The sequence below is a fragment of the Petromyzon marinus genome, chromosome 7 (assembly GCF_048934315.1).
Source record: "Petromyzon marinus isolate PM22_M1 ecotype Great Lakes invasive population chromosome 7, UKy_Petmar_22M1.pri1.0, whole genome shotgun sequence".
NCBI lineage: Eukaryota > Metazoa > Chordata > Hyperoartia > Petromyzontiformes > Petromyzontidae > Petromyzon > Petromyzon marinus.
Window position 1 is genome coordinate 10,564,530 of NC_133673.1, and position 21,697 is coordinate 10,586,226.

Genomic DNA, 21,697 nt, shown 5'->3' on the forward strand with positions numbered 1-21,697 from the left:
CCCTCGTCAACAACACCGCCTTGAAATAAAATATATAATCGACGACGTTTCGGGAAATGGCCATTCGCGTGCTTGTGAAGGGCTATGTGCGATCACGGGTAATTGCCCGACGCGTCGCCGATTATGTAGTTTTTCTCTTTTGCAGCGCATGAAGGGTCATTACCCGAAACGTCGACGACTGTATGTGTTTTCCTTCTAAGGCCACAGTGTTATTGACGATCGATTGTCTTGTTAATCGTCAGAACGTGAAGCTGCTTCCACGATCTCCCCGCAATGCAACGTGGCGCGAAACGTCAGACATTCCAAAACAACACGCGGCGCGCTATCCAAACCCGAAACACACACCGCTGGAGAGTTAGTATCCATTGTATTTATAACAGCCAAACATTTACACAACTATTAGTCTTGGAGTCTTGAAAGCGAAGGGTACACGGGAGGAGAGTTCACAATCTGGCATCTACAGATGTTCGATCTTTCTTGCTGGATGTATCCGCGCTTCGTGGAACAAGCTTAAGATGTTTATCGGTGAAGACCCTGGGTTGTAATTCAACACAATAATGAAGGGGGTTTTTTTTGGGGGGGGGTGGTTAGATCGCGTAAATGTGTCGTTAAACCCACCACCACCCGACACAGCCACTTAGTGAGGTTTGTCACGTAAACAGAACGTGCCAATTCGTTACTAGTACAGCACACCGGTGTGTCGGAGAGTAAACCCAAAACATTTACAATCCGAGTACGACATTTCCCTGGCCATTACAACTAGTTTCATCAGGCGATATCCAGAATTGTGTATACAGTATTGGGTCGCGAAAGCCGATGTGTTAAACCAAATCAACACATACCGTCATGCCTGTCAACCCCTTATCAGTGCCTAACTTAGGAGACGTCCATAAATGACGTCACGCGATTTTGGACGATTTTTGACCGCCCCCCCCTCGTCACACGGCGTCACAAAGTCAGACCCCCGCCTCAAATATGACGTCACAAAGCTCTGCCCCCCCCTCCAAAAAATATATAAAACATCATTCAAATCGCTTTAAACTATTAGCATTGTAGTGCGTATTTAATGTGGCGCTGCACTCTGATGTTGTAGGAGAAAACATTTATTAAAAAGTCGATTTAATTAAGTAGAACGTATTCTTGGCTCTTTCGGTAAAGTCAACGTGACTTTACCGAAAGAGCTAAGAATATGAATTACTGCAGTCACGAAAGCTTTAAATCAAAATTTAAGTAAAACGTGTTATCTATATTTATTTAAAGTTGCGCATTTTGAAGTGACGTCACATTTCTCAAACCTCCCCCATCGTCACACATCGTCACAAATGTCTGACCCCCACCCCCTCCCCCCAGGTGCGTGACGTCATTTATGGACGGCCCCATACTGCCATGCCTGTCAACCCCTTATCAGTTCATCCTACGAAGTAACCCCCCCCATCACAAGGGAGAAAACACAAACGAATTCGTGTGCCCGCATTGAAACGTCCGTAACACCTGTACGGGACCCTAAAAACATCAAACTCAAATTTCCCCGTACAAGAATCATACGGGGTAAAAACCGTACGGGTCGACGCGGTATGATGATGGCACTCGATTGAAAGTATTACAACTAATCTTTGAAACGATTTGCCCCCCCCCCCCCCCCCCCACGAAATGTCAATCCCACCGTGGCGCGTCGACCAAACGAGAAACGCGCGCGCGCATTTCCCAAAAATGATGACACGAGACGCGAGTTAAATCCGTACAGCGGATAGGCATCGGCGCTCATCCGCGGCCACGCAGCGGCCCACACAGCAGGGGCGGATGGGCGCGGCGCTTATGCGCGCTGGGGATTTCAAAGCGGAACAGGGGGGAGTTGTTTGTAAAGCTTTTTATCTTTTTCTCTCTCTCTCTCTGTTGTGTTCGCGGTCGCTTGCTATCCGGCGGCCGTCCCCCCCCCCCACCCCCTAAAGGTCTTGCCCAGGTTCGCCGCACGCAACCCGAATGACATCCGTCTGAATGATCTCGGGTGGGTTGTTGTGTTTATTTTCCAACTTAACTTTTCCGGACGTTACCGCACGACGGCTGGGCTTTCTCTCAATAACACAGTCGTCGTCGTCTTCGTCGTGATGTCCAGCGGCGGCGGGAAGCCGTTCGAGAGAGCGCTGAGCATCCTGCACGACAACGGCAGTGAGATGCACCCCTTGGCACTGGCCGGAGCGCTGGACATGCAGCTGGTGCAGCTGCTGCAGGTGCTGCGCGACAAGCCAGACCTGTTCGCGTTCGTCGAGGGCAACGGGAACGAAGCGCCCGGGATGAGGTCCAACTCCACGGTGCTGGCCGTGACCACGCTGCGCCTTTGCGCCAAGTACCGGGATCCGCACGGCTGCCCCGAGGGGGACAGCTGCCAGAAGCTGCACGTGTGCCGCTCCTACGTGCTGGGCAACTGCAAGTTCGGGTAATGTGGGCCCCCCACCCACACCCACATCCACACCCCTATCTCGGGTGGTCTGATCTCACTCACACGGCGCTCATCAACATGTGTCTGATCTACTCTTGGACGTCTTTATCCAGAGGTCCCAACCTCAAGCGTCTCCCACAACGTGGGTTCTATCGAGGTCCGGCTCTAGCGGCGCTCGGATTTGGGGGGGGGGGGGAGCAGTTGAGTTATTGTGTGGGTCACGGTGATAGGTGATATATATACCACCCAAGCAAACTCTAAACACCGACCCGAGGCAACTCCAGGAATCTCGCCAACAAGGGGTATCCGCTCTCGACGTCTCGTTTAAACGTCTCATCCATAGGGATTTCACATTCGAGGGTTTACTGTAGATATCATACAAACAGCTGTTTCAACTCGACAGGGTAACACGTCCAGAAATCTCATTTACGGGGTTCTCACCTCCAAGGATCTCCACCCCACCAACACAGGGGTTCCCACCTCCAAGGATCTCCACCCCACCAACACGGGGGTTATCTCGAGATGTCTCATCCATAGGGAGCCTCGCCTACTTTGGGCATCCCTGCAGAGGTCACACTTTCAGGGACGTCGTTGATCAAAGTCTAATCCTCCTGAGACCTCCCAACAGGGGCCACACTTTATGAGGACTGTCCTCCAGGATACTCGCCTCCAGAGGTATAACCCAAAGGGATCTTGCCAAAAGCCATCTCACCACTGGCGGAGCCAGTGGGGGGGGTGGCACGTGCCCCCCCCAATTATCCGATCGAAATCCCTAATTTCGATCGGATCATTGGGGTGTATTAGTAATAAATCGGCATTTTGCGACTGCCACTGTGTAGCATATTATTATGTGCCAGGGACGCTATGAGATTATAGGACAATAGTCTGAGTCCATAATTGGCAATACGTAACGACAAAGCAGTTATAAGTGACTCACAGAATTGTGCGCAGTTGCGGATACAGTCCACGATTTCCCTGAAGGCATTCACCTTCAGCGAGCACGATGCCGATCACACAACGCGGTTCGAATTCAACCCTCGATCGATGGCTGCGCCATCGCCGCGCACGCGTCGAATAAAAAGCCAGGGACAAGTCCTTACTTACTAACAACTCCTCTATCATTTGTCATTGCTGGAGGGGTTGCCCCCCCTACCTGTTAATCCTGGCTCCGCCGTTGCATCTCACCCACATAAGCCTCAACAGGGCCCTTGCCTTATCTACACTGGTCTCAGCTTCAGTAGTCTCACCTCCACAGATTCGTTTTTAGATCCTACGGTGGCATCACCTCCGTTAAATCTCACCGACAGAGGTCTCAACAACGAGCCTGACCTCATCACACGTGACTTCAGGTGATCTCACCCCCAACGTTTTCACTGCCAGAGGTTTCAATTTCAAGAGTTTCACCTTGATGGATCCTAAACCCAAAGGTTTCATTATGTAGACATTTTATTTGAAGGAGTCTCACCTTTAATAAGTCTAATCCTGATTTACGTGGGCCCATGGGTGTTGTAAATCATGATCTTCATCACTGCATAATTATATAAAACACTAGCGTTACTACCCGGCTTCGCCCGGGACTTGGATTCTTGCCTTGGATTAATAAACGGCCTACGCGGAGGGTGGGGGGGGGGATGAGTGACGTCAGCAGGCACACTGCGTGACGCTGCCGCATGCGGGTGACATGACAGATGTGACGTCACCCCTCACTTGCCGTGCAAAATATATCCATTATTGCGCCCCCCCCCCAAAACAAAAAAATACAAAAGTCTACTTTTAGACTTTTTGCATTGTGTACAGTCTGGAAACTACCAACTACCCACATGCCAAATTTCAAGTTTGTTGCATGTCGGGAAGTATGCTAAACATTTTGCACAGACACATATTCACTAATTTCCCTTATATATAGACATACAACCCTTTTCTTTAATGATGTAGATGTTCACCCCGAGCCCTCATTACTTTGATCGTGCATTGTGTTTGAGCTGTACGCCTTTTGGCGCCATCTGATCGAGCACCAATTGGGTCGAGGCTCAAAAGAAAGCCGTCCCTTGGTGTGGACCAATCAGTTTCAAGGACAATGCATATATTATCATAGTACGTTTTTTGTTTGCATTTTGACTGCAGGTATTGTGGTTAATGCAGACATGAATCCTTGTAAAAAAAAGGTTTCAGTTTTGTTGCCAGAAAAAAGGAGCAAAAAAGCCCTATTATTATAATAAAAATGTAAGTTGTAAATTAAATTATACAATAGAGTAATGTGACAGTGTCAACTGTTGTATTAATGTGTTTCTTTCTATTTCCTTATTCCCTTGAAGGCCTCGATGCAAATTTTCACATGATTTCAGGGATGCACACAATCGTGACTTGTGTTATGAAAACAAAGTGGAGGGGCTTCCATTTGACAATATTCAAAAGCTGCTCTTACCAAATGACCCTGCTCTCCTCCCTCAGGTATTGTAGCTGCATTCTTCCACTTGCAGATCTATATGGGTGTGACTTTACAATAAAATGTATCGTGCTTTTTTTTTTGGGGGGGGGGGGGGAGGTACTATGGTACTTGCATACACACACAAGTATATACATAGCCTCTGGCTAAATTACCCAGAGTGCACTCAATATTGTCAGGTCTCCGAAGCTAAGTAGGAATTGAGCCTGGATAGTGCTTGGAAGGGTGACCAATATGCACATAGCTTCGTGAACAGGGAGCAATTTGTCAGATTTCCAGTGGTGAGATAAAATAGACAGGGTTTTACCAGCCCACACAAAAACGAACGTGGTGAAGTTTGGTCAAACAGTCTCGATGGCCAACATGTTAGGAGGCCTTTTTCCAATCATAGATTGCCAACTGAAAATTATCATTGAGCACATAACAGATGACATTGCCGTAATGTATCGTATGCACTTCGAAATAATGGAAATGCATTTTAACTTGGGAAGCTCCATTCAGTCTAAAGACTTATATATCAGGACCCTGCTACATCGATATAATGGAAATGCATTTTAACTTGGCAAGCTCCATTCAGTCTAAAGACTTATATATCAGGACCCTGCTACATCGAAATAATGGAAATGCATTTAGCTTGGGAAGCTGCATTCAGTCTAAAGACTTATATATCAGGACCCTGCTACATCGAAATAATGGAAATGCATTTTAACTTGGGAAGCTCCATTCAGTCTAAAGACTTATATATCAGGACCCTGCTACATTGGGATGTCTGGCCATTTACAATAATGTTTGGCTCCTTATGGGATAAATCCAGAACTTGGAGAAAACCAGCCACGTCAAAAGATTCAGGAATCCATTGCTCTCTACTTCCATTTGCTGGTCACAACGGAGCCAGTTGCAACCCTAGAAATGCCACGGTATTTCCAAACAGGTTCCCATTCAAGTACAAAGCAGGCTCAACTTTGGCACTGCCAATTCAATCCCTGAGATTAAATTTGCAGAGCCAGGGAAATTCCTCCCCATCCTCATCAATCGCCCTCATCGAATCGCGGCCTGGTTGTGAGCAAATCCATGTTCGACACAACCCCTCCCCCCACCTTCAACACCCTGCATTGACCAGAGTGGTGAAGGATGGTCAAGTATACCTCACAGATCAGATAGTTTTATTTATTTAAGCAGGAAGGGCCCAATTAGCTGCCTGGCTCTTATTTCAGACGTTATACAGTACATATATGAGTTGCACAAGCATGGTTACATAGGTCGTGATACAGTCCATAAGGCGTGAGAGAAGCCACTATACAGCAGTGGATTGACAAAGCGGTGTGTACATGCACTTGAATACATTAATTTCAGCAATGTGAGCCGTTCGCATGCATATGGTGGGAGACTAATCTATTGGGTGTATTGAGGCCATAACTTTACATGCCACGTACACAAACACCACACTGTTGTAGGTGACTGTCGCGGTGCAATGAGGTGTATTTCAGAGATTTGTTTGTTGACAACCCAGTCTAGATATTTTCTTTGTATATTTTGTGGTTGTTTGTCAAAATGTGTTGCTCACGTGCTTTGGCTATTTCGTAATGGAATAGCTCTTCACACAGGTGTGTCAGTGGCATGATTTATATAAATATATATTCAGTTGTAAGACTATGGTACACTGAAACTGTTAATTTGCATTTATAAGGCGATAATGTTGATGTCAATTGTGGATGAGAGTTGTCATCCATACCATGCGCAGTACAGGTCATCAGAAGGTGTTCCTCAAGGGGGGAAACTAACTTTCATCAGTGAACACAATTTGCAGTAGGAGAGGGAATAAAATGTAATATGCATGTATTGTATTTTAATTGTCATGGTACAATGTGACAATATGTATGCGTGTGTTTTTTTACAGATGTGCAATACCTACAAGGTTTCGGGAGGTAACGAGTGTGAATTTAACGAGAAATGTACAAGGCTGCATCTGTGCAAACAGTTTGTTTTAGGCAATTGTAAATTTGGGGACAATTGCCGACGCAATCATAACTTGAACGATCGAAAGATTCAAATATTGCTGAATAAGTTCATGCTTACCGCCTACCGTAATGACGAGGTGCTGAAACTGCTCTGGAAGAAGGAGCAAATTCACATTGCCACAAGGAGCAGTTCCACTTATGTAAATACGAAATTGGACAAATTGAGTGACAAACCCTTCAGTTCTGTCAAACCCTACAGTTTTGACATGGACCCAACCAGGGGCAGAGGAAGAGGCAGAGGAAGAGGCAGAGGTAGAGGTAGAGGAAGATCACAACCCCCAAGCAATGTGGTTTGTCCAGAACTGCCCAGCACAGGTAAAGCACTAATTGTCACATGGTATTGTTTGTACATGACACATTTGCTAGATGACGTTGAATAATTTTCAATTAAAAAAAATTATATTGTTCTTTTTCAACACATCTCATAGCTGGGATAACTTCCTGACAATTTAAACTCTTTTGTTTCAGATAAGCAGCAAGCTGGTGCAACAGGTTACTCACCTTCAGTGGGCACTCCTAAGCATGGCAGTGATGGTTATACTGCAATGGAGAATGTCAAGGAGGACAATATCTCTCTATTTCACCTCCTTTCTGAGTGCCATTTAAAAGGTGTGTTTTGATTACTGTTATTTTTAAAGGAACACATCACAGTAGCACAACATTGAAAATTACGCATCATACAGTTTATTAACACTGTCTATTTTAAAATGGTAAGACATTTTCTCAAGGCTTTATTTATGTGGGGTCAAATGCTGACGCAATCATAACTTGAACGATCCGAAGATGCAAATATTGCTGCAGAAGTTCATGCTTTACTGCCTAACCTAATGCCATTATGCTAAAACTGCTCTGGAAGAAGGAGCAAATTCACATTGCCACAAGGAGCAGTTCCCTTTTGAAAATACGAAATCTGACAATTTAAGTGAAAAGACTGAGTTTGACAAACCCTACAGTTTTGATATACCATGCAATTTTGACAAAGACCCAACCAGGGGCAGAGGAGGAGGAAGAGACGGAGGAAGAGGAAGATCTCAACCCCCAAGCCATGTGGTTCGTCCGGTATCGCTCAGCATAGGTAAAGCATTGATTGTCATATGGTATTGTTTATAAATGAGACATTTGCTATATGACCTTGAATATTTTTCAATTCAATCAAGCATTGTTGTTATTCAACACATCTGATAGCTGGGATACCTTCCTGACTTTTTAAATTATTTTGTTTCAGATGATCAGCAAGCTGGTGCAACAGGTTACTCACTTTCAATGGGTATTGCTTCGCATGGGAGTGATGGTGATACTGCAATGGAAAATAAGAAAACGATGTCTTATTATCACCTCCTTTCTGAGTGCCATTTAAAAGGTTTGTTTTGATTACTATTTATTGTTTTTAAAGGAACACGTCAAAAGTACCACAACATTTAAAATTACTCATCCAGTTTATGAATACTGGCTATTTTAAAATGGTAAAAAAAAATTCTGAAAGTTTTATTTAAGTGGGGTTAAATGCCGATGCAATCATAACTTGAACGATCTAAAGATGCAATTATTGCTGCAGAAGTTCATGCTTACTACCTAACCTAATGACGTGCTGAAACTACTCTGGAAGAAGGAGACAATTCACATTGCCAGAAGGAGCAGTTCCCTTTTGAAAATACGAAATCTGACTATTTGAGTGAAAAGACTGAGTTTGACAAACCCTACAGTTTTGATAAAGCATACAATTTTGACAAACTTATACAATTTTGACAAAGATCCAACCAGGGGAAGCGGAAGAGACGGAGGGAGAGGAATATCCCAACCCGCAAGCCATGTGGTTCATCCAGTACCGCTCAGCACAGGTAAAAGCACTGATTGTCGTATGGTATTGTTCGTACATAAGACATTTGTTTCTGACCTTGTATCATTTTCAATAAATGACATTGTTATTTTTCAACACATCTGATAGCTGGGATAACTTCCTGACAATTTAAACTATTTTGTTTCAGATAAGCAGCAACCTGGTGCAACAGGTTACACACCTCCAGTGGACACTCTTAAGCATAGGAGTGATGGTGACACTGCAATGGAGAATGACAAGGAAGAAGAGATCTGTCTATATCACCTCCTTTCTGAGTGCCAGTTTAAAGGTTTGTTTTGATTACTATTTATTGTTTTTAAAGGGACACATCGAAGTAATACAACATTTAAAATTACTCATCGTCCAATGTATTAATAATATCTATTTTAAAATGGTAAAACATTTTCTCAAAGCTTTATTTAATTGAAAACTAGCTTTACTACCTGGCTTCGCCTGAGACTTTTCTTGTCTTGGATTAATACACGGCCTTGTGTACAGTCTGGAAGCTACCCACATGCCAAATTTCAAATTTGTTGCATGTTGGCAATTATGCTAAACATTTCGAACAGACACACATTCACAAGTTTCCCTTTTATATATATAGATAGTAATAACAATGCATGCAATGAAAGTGTTTTTTTTGTCACCTTCCCACCTGTGATACACAAACTATCCGTTCACCCATGCAGAGCGTTGCCTTAAAAGCCATGCAAAGCTACCATATCGATGGCAGAAGAGGGACAAATTAACACGCATATGGGAAGACATACCCGACATGGAGACGATTGAACAGCGGTACTGTGACCCTACCAATGTCAGGTGATGCTTCATGTACTCGTTGTAAATATGCTGTTGTGAGTGTGATGATTGTACTCTTATATCGCAATGCTTATTGTTGTCCTAAATGTATAAAAGAAAATTAATATCTCCACCTCATGTACTGTGTGGTTTTCTGAAACAGCTGGAATTCTGTTGATTTTGTAAGAATGACTATGAATAACAATGCAGTGCGACGCCTTTCCACGGCAAATGCGGTCACCAAACCGGACAACTTCCTGCTTACCACAAAATGGATATGGTACTGGCAAGAAGATGTGGGGAAATGGATCACATATGGATCACAGGTGTGTAAAGTCACTTGTCTGTGCTACTACACAACATCGAATACATTTAGGACAGTAACCTGCAATTTGGAAAAATAATATGGCAGATCATGAAAGTAGACAATGAGTAAATGTTTGAAGTCACAACAAGCATCAACCAACATTATGTAATGCTTATAACTCAAAATATTAAAGTGGTACAAGGATAAGCAATACACCAAAATTAAGTAAAAATGAATCCCATTTTGCAAGATGCAAAAACGTTTTTGAAAGGGTGTGACCTGACCCGAACTAAGGGCAAATATGTTTAAAGGAGAGAACTAGCAGCTCGGTTGCCTCACTGCCGAGTCACAAACCAAAAGCTAATAAGTGACTATTGGAGTAAACGCAAAGGGAGATGGTAGGAATTGCATCCCATTTATTTTCCAATTGCTGACATGGTTGCTATAGCAAGATGGTCCTGAAGGCACTGATTAAGCCATTTGCTTATGTCAAGTAATTTAAATTGAGATTGTGAGTGGGTGGTAAAAGAAGCAATTAATTGTAGCCTCCGTTTAAAAAATGTTTTATTAGGGCATGTAACAAAAATATTTTCTTCATACATTTGTGTTCATAATAACTATGGTACATTTTAATTACATTGGCGTTTTAAAGTTTTGTATTTTCTCTATGTGGAGGCCACCACAAATGAAAAGGCTAAATCTGAAGTTTCATCAGGAGATCTGGAGAAGGCCTATGAAAAGGACAAGAAAGAAGGTTTGAGTGTTTTTGCTGGGCCCTTCTTGTACCACGTCAGCTTTAAAGGTTTGTTGATTTTTCAAGCACTATATCACCACAAATGCATTTTAAATGTCAAGCGTCAGGAGAAAGGTACATAAGTACAATAATTATATTTCGCTTCAGATTAAGTACAAATCTTGGATTTGGTTCTAAATTGTATTGAATGACCACAAAATAGGATGTAATAATTTATACAGAAACTTGGAAAACAAGGTTACAAAAAACTGGTCATTGCTTTTTAAGGAAATTTTAAAGTATATTTTGAACCTGCTACTGGCATACACTGTTATTCCTTTAATAATCACGTGACATCCTAATTTTTCTACATGTATAAATCATTCCAGTAGCTGCCTAATATATGATTCATAATAATTTGATTCAGGAAGCTGGCAGACTATATCAAAGAAAATATTATTGTATGCACCAATATGTGCAACAGGTCATGTGGGAATTAACTTTTTTCATTTTTCATAGTGGAAAATAGAAAGCTGTAGTTACTATACCTATAATCACCCAGAAATGTCTGTCTGTCCTGCGCTTGACGTCACTCCACTTGATGTCCCCCCCACCATTAATATTCATGAGTGGGTGGATTTTTTACACTAACGCAGAGGGAGCAAAGTCGATTCAAATACGACGTTTCTTTATAGAAAGTGACGTTGAAAAATAAATCTACTCAGCACAGTGCTACATCCGTGCGTGACGTCACTGCAAAAGAGCCCCCCCTTCGTATTCATGCCCGCGTGGAAATTCACACTTACGCACAAGAAGGTCGCGCACTCCACATGCCACACCCCTCCCCTCATTAATAATCATGAGTGGGTGACGTCACTCCACATGCCACACCCCTCCACAATAACCATGAGGGGTGACGTCACTCCACATGCCGCACCCCTGCCCAATAACCATTAGCGGGTGACGTCACTCAACATAGGGCAACCCCCCTCTTAATAATCATGAGCTGAACAATTTTTCTATTGAATATTTCAGATTTACTGCAATATACACCCGTCCTTAGATGGGCAAAAAAGCTAGTACTATAATGATTTGCCTGGAAAAATATCATTTAGTTAATATATAAGTTTGTTGTGTGTTTATGTCCCAAGTGGCATGTTAATATATTGCTCCAGCTGTTCTATTTTCAAAAATGATTACGTGAACTGTACCAGTCCCAGCATGTTAACCTTCCTGAATGTTGTTAAACAGTTTGGGTACAAGGGTTAGGAGGTGTTTACATCCAATGTGTTTTACCTTAGTGTTGTTTGTCATGACAGAAATGAATCAGACAAACATGACGTTGGGTACCAGAAGAGATGTGAGGAGGAGGCCTCTCTTTGTGTCAAGACATGATGTGGAAGCAGCAAGAGATCGGTATACACTTTAAATTCCATTTATATTTTCAAAACAAATACAGCAAGGAAGAGCACCAGGTTATACTGCATCCATATGACCAACATAAACGTATTAAGACAAAAAGGGACCCCTATAGGAAACTATTAAGAAGCAATTGTAAGGAAAGGAAATGGGGATAAATAGAGTAGGAAGAGATAGAAAGAGTAGTACACACTTGAATATTAGAACCTTATGGTGGGACCCCGGGGTCTCATAAGCCTCCAGCTCTTGCATAAACATTAGATTATAATGTAAACAAAAACTTTGTTATTTTTCACCAGCGGGTTTGAAGGATGGTGGCAAGTGTTTGACTTTCATCCCACTGGGATTTTTGCACAGCGTTGGTGTACGGTGCTTTTTTTCTGCAAGACTTTGCAGTTTTTTCCTGGATTTTTCTGTTAAGATGTTTTTTGTTCATGTTTTTGTTTTTTGTTTGTTGCGGTTGCACCCGATTCAAGAGCCGGATGGCTCACAGGGCTATACCAAATAAATGAAAACTGAAACTAAAAACTGAAGTGTTGTCTTGTTAAACTATGCCTTTAAAACTGAAAACTACTTACCTGCAGTACCTCTCTTTAAATACACTATTGAAAGCATAATTTGCACCCCTCTGTCAATCATCGTGTTTCTCAGTGTGGATTTGTGAACACACTTTGTAAACAGTACGTAAAATAGTATGCGTTTTCAATGCGCTGATCATATTGTAACATTCGTATATACCAATGTTACTCGACAGAATAGTGGGTCGCCGCTCCTCTTATCCGCATTGATACGAGCGGTATGTGGGGAATATGGCTTAACCGCAAAAAGAAACCTATCAGCACAGATGCATATGGACAAGAGAAATATCAAACAGGAGGAATTAATGGTGCGACGCATGTAATCTGTTAAATATCTGCAGGTAATAGGATTGTCATTGATTGATCCTGGCTGCAGACATTCGTAGGTCACAAATAATAATGAAGATAAGAGCAGTTTCACTGTATTATGCATACCGTTATGACAAATAAAGGACTTAAGTCTTGTAGGCAGTTTGAGCAGCTTTAGATAAGACTTATGATCCTGCCCAACTCTTCTGCGCATTTGTCCTCGCTGCGCTTGGACGACATGACAACAGAATGATCCGCGCCAGGTGGGTCGCCGCGTTTATGTGCCAAATTGTATTAATTAATTACGATTTTGACTTCCATTTATGCTCTTTGCTGTTCTGCGCCCAATTTTTCTCGATCAGGTATAAACATCTGCGCAGTGTTGGGGTGGACAATATTCCCACCCACTGGGACAGCGCTTCTCTCTCCGAAATCAGCACATCGGTAATGTGTGGCTTTTGGACTGAAAAACACTACTACATTATTCCCCAGATTTTAAGATCCGCTCCGATTAGCATGGTTGGCTTCGTACGGTGCGAAAGAAGTTCTGCATACGTACATGTTATCCAAATTTGTTCATATCCACATACCATATCATAAAATACACCTATAACCTTTCCTTTAATATACAGGGGAAAAGAGCATGTCATAATCTGTATATGGTAATTTTTATGCCAAGCAGTGTACAATGTAAAAAATAATTTTTCAATGCTCTGTAAGTGCTATACCTACTATAATCTCCCAGGAATATCTGTCCTTAATGCTCGTGACGTCACTCCACATCGACCAGCCCCCCTAATTAATATTAATGAGCAGGTGACAGCCTCCAAATGGACACCCCCCCACCCCTCATTAATAATCATGAGCAGTTGACATCACTCAATGTGGAGTACTCCCCCCCCCCTCACTAATAATCATGCGCAAGTGACGTCACTTCACACCGAACAGCCCCCCTCATTAATAATCATGAGCAGGTGACGTCCTCCAAATGGACACCCCCCCATTATTATTACCTACTATAATGAGCCAAGAATGTCTGTGTGCAACGCGCGTGACGTCACTCCACATCGACCAGCCCCCCTCATTAATAATCATGAACAGGTTACGTCCTCCACATGGACCTCCCCCCCCCTCATTAATAATCATGAGCGAGTGACGTCACTCCACATGGAGCACCCTCCCCCTCATTAATAATCATGAGCAGGTGACGTCACTCCACATGGAGCACCCTCCCCCCTTATTAATCAAAATGAGCAGGTGACGTCACTCCACATCGAACAGCCCCCCTCATTAATAACCATTATAAGGTGACGTCCTCCAAATGGACACCCCCCCATTCATAATAATTAGCGGCTGACGTCACTCCACATGGGGGGGCGAGGCGCCTCCTCCCCCCTCCTCGGCGTCAACTTACAACCCTCACTACAAAGGCAGAACCCTCACGTCACGCGATCTCCATAACTCTATTGAGACATCGAAGTAAAAAGGACGTCATGATGAACAAGGGATTATAACCTTGAAATTAAATAGGTCTGTGTCACCGCGCCTTTACAAATTGCGCACGCATTAATGCAATGAGCATCACGTCGCGGTCTGGTTTTCGCTTGCAAGTTTTAGATTTACTGCAATACACCCATCCTTGGTTGGGCAAAAGGCTAGTTATGATATACTTTAATTGTTCATCTGAATGTTTTGCTCATTTGAAGGAAAGATATGAATAAATTCACATAATGGCCCACCATATAAATTGAGTTCTCACAACAGTTACACTGGGGGTCCTGATTGTAGACGTTAAGATATGTTCCTCAAAATCTAAACTCGTTCCATGCTCTGGCCCACACCAGTAATCCCTATTCAAACACATAAGTAGGTTCTGCTCTGCACATGCACCACAGCTTCTCTTGTTGCGTCTGCCCGCCCCGACTTTAGTATTTACATTTTCTGGGACCCATTACTCAGACATTTCTGTAGCTCCTTCAGATAAATTTATGATTAATCTTCGCTGGTAGGCCTCACAATTTTAATGTGCCATGTTGGCCAACGTTTGGCATGTTTTCCTTCTTTACGTGCTTGGGCCAGCATAAGATACTGGCTCAGCAGGGCTTGTGGTTCTGGAGGCCTTCACATGAGCACTGATTTGCTGTGACAAGAGCATGGCAGTGGTGATGCTCAGGCATCATGGTTTGCCTTGGCACGGCCTTTTAGAGAGGGAGTTATGTGAGCTTCTGATGTGAGCAGAGGAGAATCAGGTCTTCCTCACAGCCAAGCATCTCGTTAGGATCCAGAATACCACACTTGGACCTAGGGAATTGTATTTCCATGCAGATGTGTTTGTCAGCCTGATGAAAAATATTTTAAAGAGAACGGGTTCAAATGTTGAGGACCATATCAATGGCTGCTTCAGGAAACCAAGCATAACTTTTGTGATGAAGGCTTCGTCTTGATTCTATAACGGTTTTAATAATTTAATTACAAACGGGTATCACTGAGATTTCATGGGAAGACTTCCTTCGATTTAGTGCATTATTATTTTCAGATGTATTTTCATAAAGTTAAATGAAAGTACTAACGTGGTATTTTGTTCACTTGCTTGGATGATAAAGAATATATGTACTGTAATTCATTCTCATTCCACTGCTTTCCAATGGGAACTGCTGTCTCAAATGTTGTGAAAAGTGAATCTGCTGTGTAGACGTATGTCGACAGTATATGTTTAATGGAAGTCCAGTCACTCGTGTTAATAACATAGAGTGTAACACGAGGAGTTTGTAAATATATTCTTATATCCAAAAGTATTTTTGTATCTTATGCTGTTTGTATGTTTTGCTTTTTTGTAGCTTGTTAATGTTGGAAAGTTGTCATCAGAGTACAAGGAGGTGGAATCCTTGTTTAGAAAAACAGTCAACCAGTCTTTTGCTATCATCAGCATAAAAAGAGTTCAGAACTTGGAGCTGTGGGATGCTTTCCAGAGGTACGTTGTTGAAGGCTTTCAGTATTTAAAAAAGCAAAATAACTAAAAGACCAGCGTGCAACCAAAAATAGAAACATCTAAAACTTCTAAATGCATGCTTGTTGACATATAGACATCTTAGTATGTTAATGAATATAATTGAAAACGAATTTAGTATGATTTTGGCCTATCAGGAAGCGAGAGTGGATGCGGAAGAAAAATGGCGGGATTGAGATAGAGGAGCGCAAGCTCTTCCATGGCACAAGCCCTGACATGGTGACAGCCATCTGCCAGCAAAATTTTGACTGGCGATTGTGTGGCACCCATGGCACATCCTACGGCAAAGGTATTACTTCAGTCTGCAAATTTGACTCTTTGCTTTTTTTAATATCACATATGTAATAAAAAACTAACCCATGCCAACATTCTCCATTGGGTTTTTTTTCTTGTTACAGGAAGTTATTTTGCACGTGATGCTTCTTATTCTCATTGCTATGCTGTTGCAAGCATCAAGAAAGCACAGCCACCAGTAAACGTACAGGTACCGATTCAGACAAAGAAAGAGCCAGAAAAGAGTTTTCTTTCTACCATTTTGAAAGTATTCGGGATTTCCACTTCAGATGACTCGGCAGCAAGCCCCTTAGTAAGCGTTCCAGTAACAACTAGCATGCCTGTAAAAACGGTGATGTTTCTCGCACGAGTGCTGGTGGGCCGCTACACTCAAGGCGATCCCAGCTACCAGAGGCCTCCTGAGCTTAAAACGTCCGTTTCAACATACGTCGGATCATCGGTGTCTTCGTCGTTAGGTCTCTACGACAGCTGTGTAGACACCGAGGTGAATCCCAAGATCTTTGTGGTGTTTGAGAAAGATCAGGTGTATCCGGAATATGTCATTGAATACACGTCCTAGATTCAAGAAAAGGCTGCTTTTCTTGAATCTGTCCAGCAAGAGGCACCTTTTGGAGTGAGTTGAGTAAAATGTGGTTTTGTCCATAATTGAGCATTTTATCATTTCAGTTTATCTAAGTACTAAAATGGAAACGTTTCTGATACTTTATTTTATTAATATTTTATTTAAAAAGTCAGTTAAGATAACTTCCATATGTAGTTTGAGTATTGATCAAATTTTCATCCTGTATTAGCAGCCTTGATAATCATGTTTTTATAACTCAGTTATTAATGATGCTCTTGCTCAACTTAGTGACATTTTTTATACCAAATTCACCTGTTAAATATTTTAGTTGCCACACAGGTGAGTGTGCAACAGCTAAATTATTATGCTTACTTAAATGTAATCACATATTACCATTATTATGGAATACTTTCGCTCGTTAAACAAAACATTAAGGCATGTTTATTTTATGAGGTGAGTGTTTATCATATACGTTTTTTGAATGCTTAAAATTATCTGGCCATTCAAATAATATTACAAGAGCCAATACAATAATTGTTTTCTTGATTAAACACATTTTTGGGATGCATGTCAACACTAGCAGTATCTATTGTACTCTAGACTGTAGGAGTTAAATTACCTTCATGCTCTATAAAATCACCATTGTATGTCTTTATAACAGACCTCAACCTATATTTAAAAGCTTTGAACTGCTTTTAGTGGTAAAGATCCAAGGGCAATATGAAGTCAAACTAAATATTTCGCTCATGTAATTCAGGCCTGACCAGGACTAAATTATCCTTATGGCGGTACCCCGGGGTACCGAATGATATAAAATGGCCGAGGCAATTAAATATTTTATTTTTGGGACACTTTTTTCCAGGGGTGTAATTTAACTCCGCGACAGGGGTAATAATCAATCCGAAATCAGTGCTACTCCGCGATGTCGAAACGCCAAACAGCATACAAAATCCGTTATCGAAAAATTCAACTTTGAATAGTGCATCGTGTACAGCTCGTCGAGATGAGTCGATTGCCACATTATGCGAGAGCCGGGGTACTATGGTACCCCGGAGTACCGCCATAAGGTTCAAATGTTAAAGTTTATACTGTGGTTTTTGTGGAGCTGCCCAATAATTTTGAAATAAAGTGAAACATTGAAATCAATAAACATCAATGTGAGCTGACCACAACTCGGATAGAAAGTGAACGTGCAGTGGTATTGGTGTATACAATATTGAATAGGAAGGATTTTCATTTATTCAGTGCTTAAATGCCATATAATATCAAAGAATGTTGCTTTAAAAACTTCCATGGGAGAATAGAATATCGAGGCAAAAAGGGAAAAGAGGAATGGGAAAAGAGAAAAAAAACTTCAAGAACATCACAAATGAAGGGATACACGATTACCTGTACAGACACACTGGGTCACAACAGTCAACATAAACCTGAGCATCAGGAGACGACCGTACAAAATAGCCAGTCCACCAGCCAGTAACCTAATCGGCACCATCCATCCTTGCCGAACCCAGGACGAATCCCACAGCTCCCAAAAAAAGCCAGAAACCCCTCCCAAGACAATTATGACAGGCCCCTTTTTCTGTTTACGTGTTGAGCTTTTAAAAATATATTGTTTTAAGCTAATCTTTTGCACAATTGTGGGAATAATCTTTTGTCAATCTGCTGCTGAATGAAGGCCTCGCCATACGGTGTCATTCATGGGGAGGCCTTCATCTGGCAGTGGATTCACAAAGGGTGTTTATGATGACTACATTTTACGTACATTGCACGGATTTTATGTATTATTTAGCATTATTTAAGAAATATATTTTTGTCATGAGATTTTTGCAAACTTGGAATTGTCATGTTAACCTTCTCAATGAATGTTGCTACAATTGTAAATTAAAGGTAATGTGGAACAAAAAATAAACCCATACATTTTGGGAATCTGTTCGTATTTGCATAAGGGAATACAGTTTGACCAAAATACAGATACAATGGTTTACTTGCCTGTGTATTTTTTGTGATTCTTTTGAGTGTTATCTTGCTAGTTATGACATTTATAGGAATGCAATACATGTAGGGGGTGTGGGTTGCAGGCATATACAGTGAGGGAAAAAAGTATTTGATCCCCTGCTGATGTTGCACGTTTGCCTGTATAAAAGACACCTGGGAGCCAGAAATCTTTCTAATTGAGAGGGGGTCAAATACTTATTTCCCTCATTAAAATGCAAATCAATTTATAACATTTTTGACATGCGTTTTTCTGGATTTGTTGTTATTCTGTCTCTCACTGTTCAAATAAACCTACCATTAAAATTATAGACTAATCATTTCTTTGCCAGTGGGCAAACGTACAAAATCAGAAGGGGATCAAATACTTTTTTCCCTCACTGTAATCTTAACCCACGAAAATCTAGAGACCCAGTGGGCTCACGGAAGTATTTACCCTTAGCTCAATTCAAAGAGAACCCTTTGAATTGAGCTAAGGGTAAATTCAAAGATAACTCTTTGAATTGAGCTAATTTATGTAGACTAAAGCCTTCGCCACTCATTTACAATTGAGCTGCAAGATTTCCATAGGAATTCTTACAATGTGAGTTTTTTTTCTTGTCGCGTTGCATATTTTAGAACATGTGTAGTGTCGCCCCAGATATTGATGAGTCAATCTTGTGGCAACCACACAGCCCTCTGACTCAGAATCGCCTTTGCAGTTTTAAATACTGGATGTGTTACAAGTTAAACAGCACGATAACACAACACGGATTTGTAGTATCTGACTCCGGCACACTACCCGAATCAAGCACACACAGAGCTATCTCTGGGTATTATTAATTACACTGTTTTGGCTCTGATCGTATAAGCCAGATGATTCTTTCGCACTCTGTTGCACATAGCAAAGCCAGTCTGCTCTTCAGCTGTTTTCTAACCCCCACTCCTCAATGGCCCTGCACATGTCCTTATATGTGCTCTCATGGGCTCGATTGCATACCTGTCAACCCCTTATCAGTGCCTACCTTATTAGAGGCCAATTCAGACCTTATTGGTCACCCCGTGCCCCTTATAAATCTCATTGTTTATCCTGCAAAGTCCCATCACAAGGGAGAAGCACAAATAGACATTTAAAAAAAATTGCCCGTATTTAAAATGCTGTACGCCGCATGCGCCTGAAAACTCAATTTCCCTGTACAAGACTGCAGGTGGACGTATGGGTTGACAGGTATGCGATTACAGTTTTACTTTAAACTTTAGTGACTGCAGGAAAACATTCTTTGGTTCTTTCGGTAAAGTCACGTAGATAGAAAAATAAAAAAAATAAAGTGAATAAAGATAAACAAAAAACCACTAATGTGACTGTAGCCTGGTTCTTAATCGGAGTAAGTGTACTGGCAGTCTATAATGTAGCTTGTAGTAATGGTTATTAACCTGAGTGTACTGGCAGTCTATAATGTAGACTGTAGTAATGGTTATTAAACTGAGTGAACATACTGTCAGTCTATAATGTAGACTGTAGCTGGTTATTAAGCTGAGTGTACTGACAGTCTATAATGTAGACTGTAGCCTGGTTATTAACCTGGGTGAGTGTACTGGCAGTCTATAATGTAGACTGTAGCCTGGTTATTAAGCTTGGTGAGCGTATTGGCAGTCGATAATGTAGACTGTAGCAATGGTTATTAAACTGAGTGAGTGTACTGACACAGTCTATAATGTAGACTGTAGCAATGGTTATTAAACTGAGTGAGTGTACTGACAGTCTATAATGTAGACTGTAGCAATGGTTATTAAACTGAGTGAGTGTACTGACAGTCTATAATGTAGACTGTAGCAATGGTTATTAAACTGAGTGAGCGTACTGGCAGCCTATAATGTAGACTTATTCTTTGGTTCTTTCGGTAATAAACAAAAACCACGACGTTTCGATCGCTTGTGTTGTGATCGAAACGTCATGGTTTTTGTTATTTTTTATTATGGCCACCAAAATATTGTTTGCAACAGTGATGCGCATCACACAAAGTCAATCTGCGACCCACAGACATGGAACTGCATCACAGCACACTTAACAGGGAAATAAAAAAACCCTACACATTCGTCAATAGCACGGCCTTGGAATAAAAACATAACACTGACGCACACGAAGATGATAATAAAGACAATTGATAATGCACAACTACATTGCACAATTCCGGCCGGCCTGCCTTCAATAATGCTCTGCATTCTACACTGCACATTCGTCTTGTTATTTTTTGTTGTACAAAACATCACTTTGTTTTGCTAATATTCATCTTTTGCATATGGCCCTGCATCTAACAACGAGGATTAAAAACAAAAACACCTTGGGATGATAACCCCCAACCAGAGCCGGTAAACGTCCCAGCAACGTTGCGCCAACGTTCCACGTTAACTGGGTACATGTATAAAAATAATATGCAAATTATTAATTAGCGGCCTCGTACAAAATTATTTTGAGGCGTTCTAATTTTGACAGCAATTACAACTGTCACGATTAATTGACGCATCTTTAAATCGTAGCTCGTCCCAATTAAATACCGCCCATTCGACAACACCGTGGCCTTAAAATAAACATTATTGTAATATCTCGATTTGAAGCTTTGGTGACTGCAGGAATCCAAACTCTTTGCTTCTTTCGTTAAAGTCACGTAAGGTATAAAACATAATGTCACGACGTTTCGATCACAACACAAGCGGCCGTCCTCAGGCGGACAAAATAATCCGGCAGTGGAACTGTTATTGTTTTTTTTATACCTACGTGACTTTACCGAAAGAACCAAAGAGTATTATTGTAATTATAATTAATTACATTTATATCGCGCTTTTCATCAAGGGTCTCAAAGCGCTGTACAGGAGGTACATGAAGATGGGCCATTGCCTGAAACGTCGTCTATTACACATTAAAAAACTATTTATGAAGGACGTGTTGAGTTATGTTAATTATGTTTTGTGCACGACTGCCA

The 21,697-nt window shown here is 41.6% G+C and overlaps 1 protein-coding gene across 1 annotated transcript; it reads left to right on the top strand.

Annotated features, from left to right (window-relative positions):
• The first annotated feature begins 1,841 nt into the window (after nt 1–1,841).
• LOC116939961 (protein mono-ADP-ribosyltransferase PARP12-like) lies at nt 1,842–18,729 on the top strand. Its single transcript, XM_032949070.2, has 16 exons — nt 1,842–2,434; nt 4,753–4,888; nt 6,781–7,216; nt 7,370–7,510; nt 7,884–7,976; nt 8,127–8,261; nt 8,653–8,739; nt 8,887–9,027; nt 9,428–9,557; nt 9,700–9,862; nt 10,519–10,645; nt 11,896–11,992; nt 13,245–13,326; nt 15,720–15,853; nt 16,027–16,178; nt 16,288–18,729. Exons 1-16 carry the CDS (start codon nt 2,106–2,108, stop codon nt 16,740–16,742), a joined length of 2,838 nt encoding a protein of 945 aa, XP_032804961.2. The 5' UTR covers nt 1,842–2,105; the 3' UTR covers nt 16,743–18,729.
• Nucleotides 18,730–21,697: the final 2,968 nt, after the last annotated feature.

Bases quoted from the DNA above. Each gene is read 5' to 3' on its own strand.
- LOC116939961 (XM_032949070.2), top strand. From the start codon at position 2,106: ATGTCCAGCGGCGGCGGGAAGCCGTTCGAGAGAGCGCTGAGCATCCTG. The intron at 2,435-4,752 runs GTAATGTGGGCC...ATTCCCTTGAAG, and splicing joins CTGGGCAACTGCAAGTTCGG to GCCTCGATGCAAATTTTCAC. The intron at 9,558-9,699 runs GTGATGCTTCAT...TTTCTGAAACAG, and splicing joins TGTGACCCTACCAATGTCAG to CTGGAATTCTGTTGATTTTG.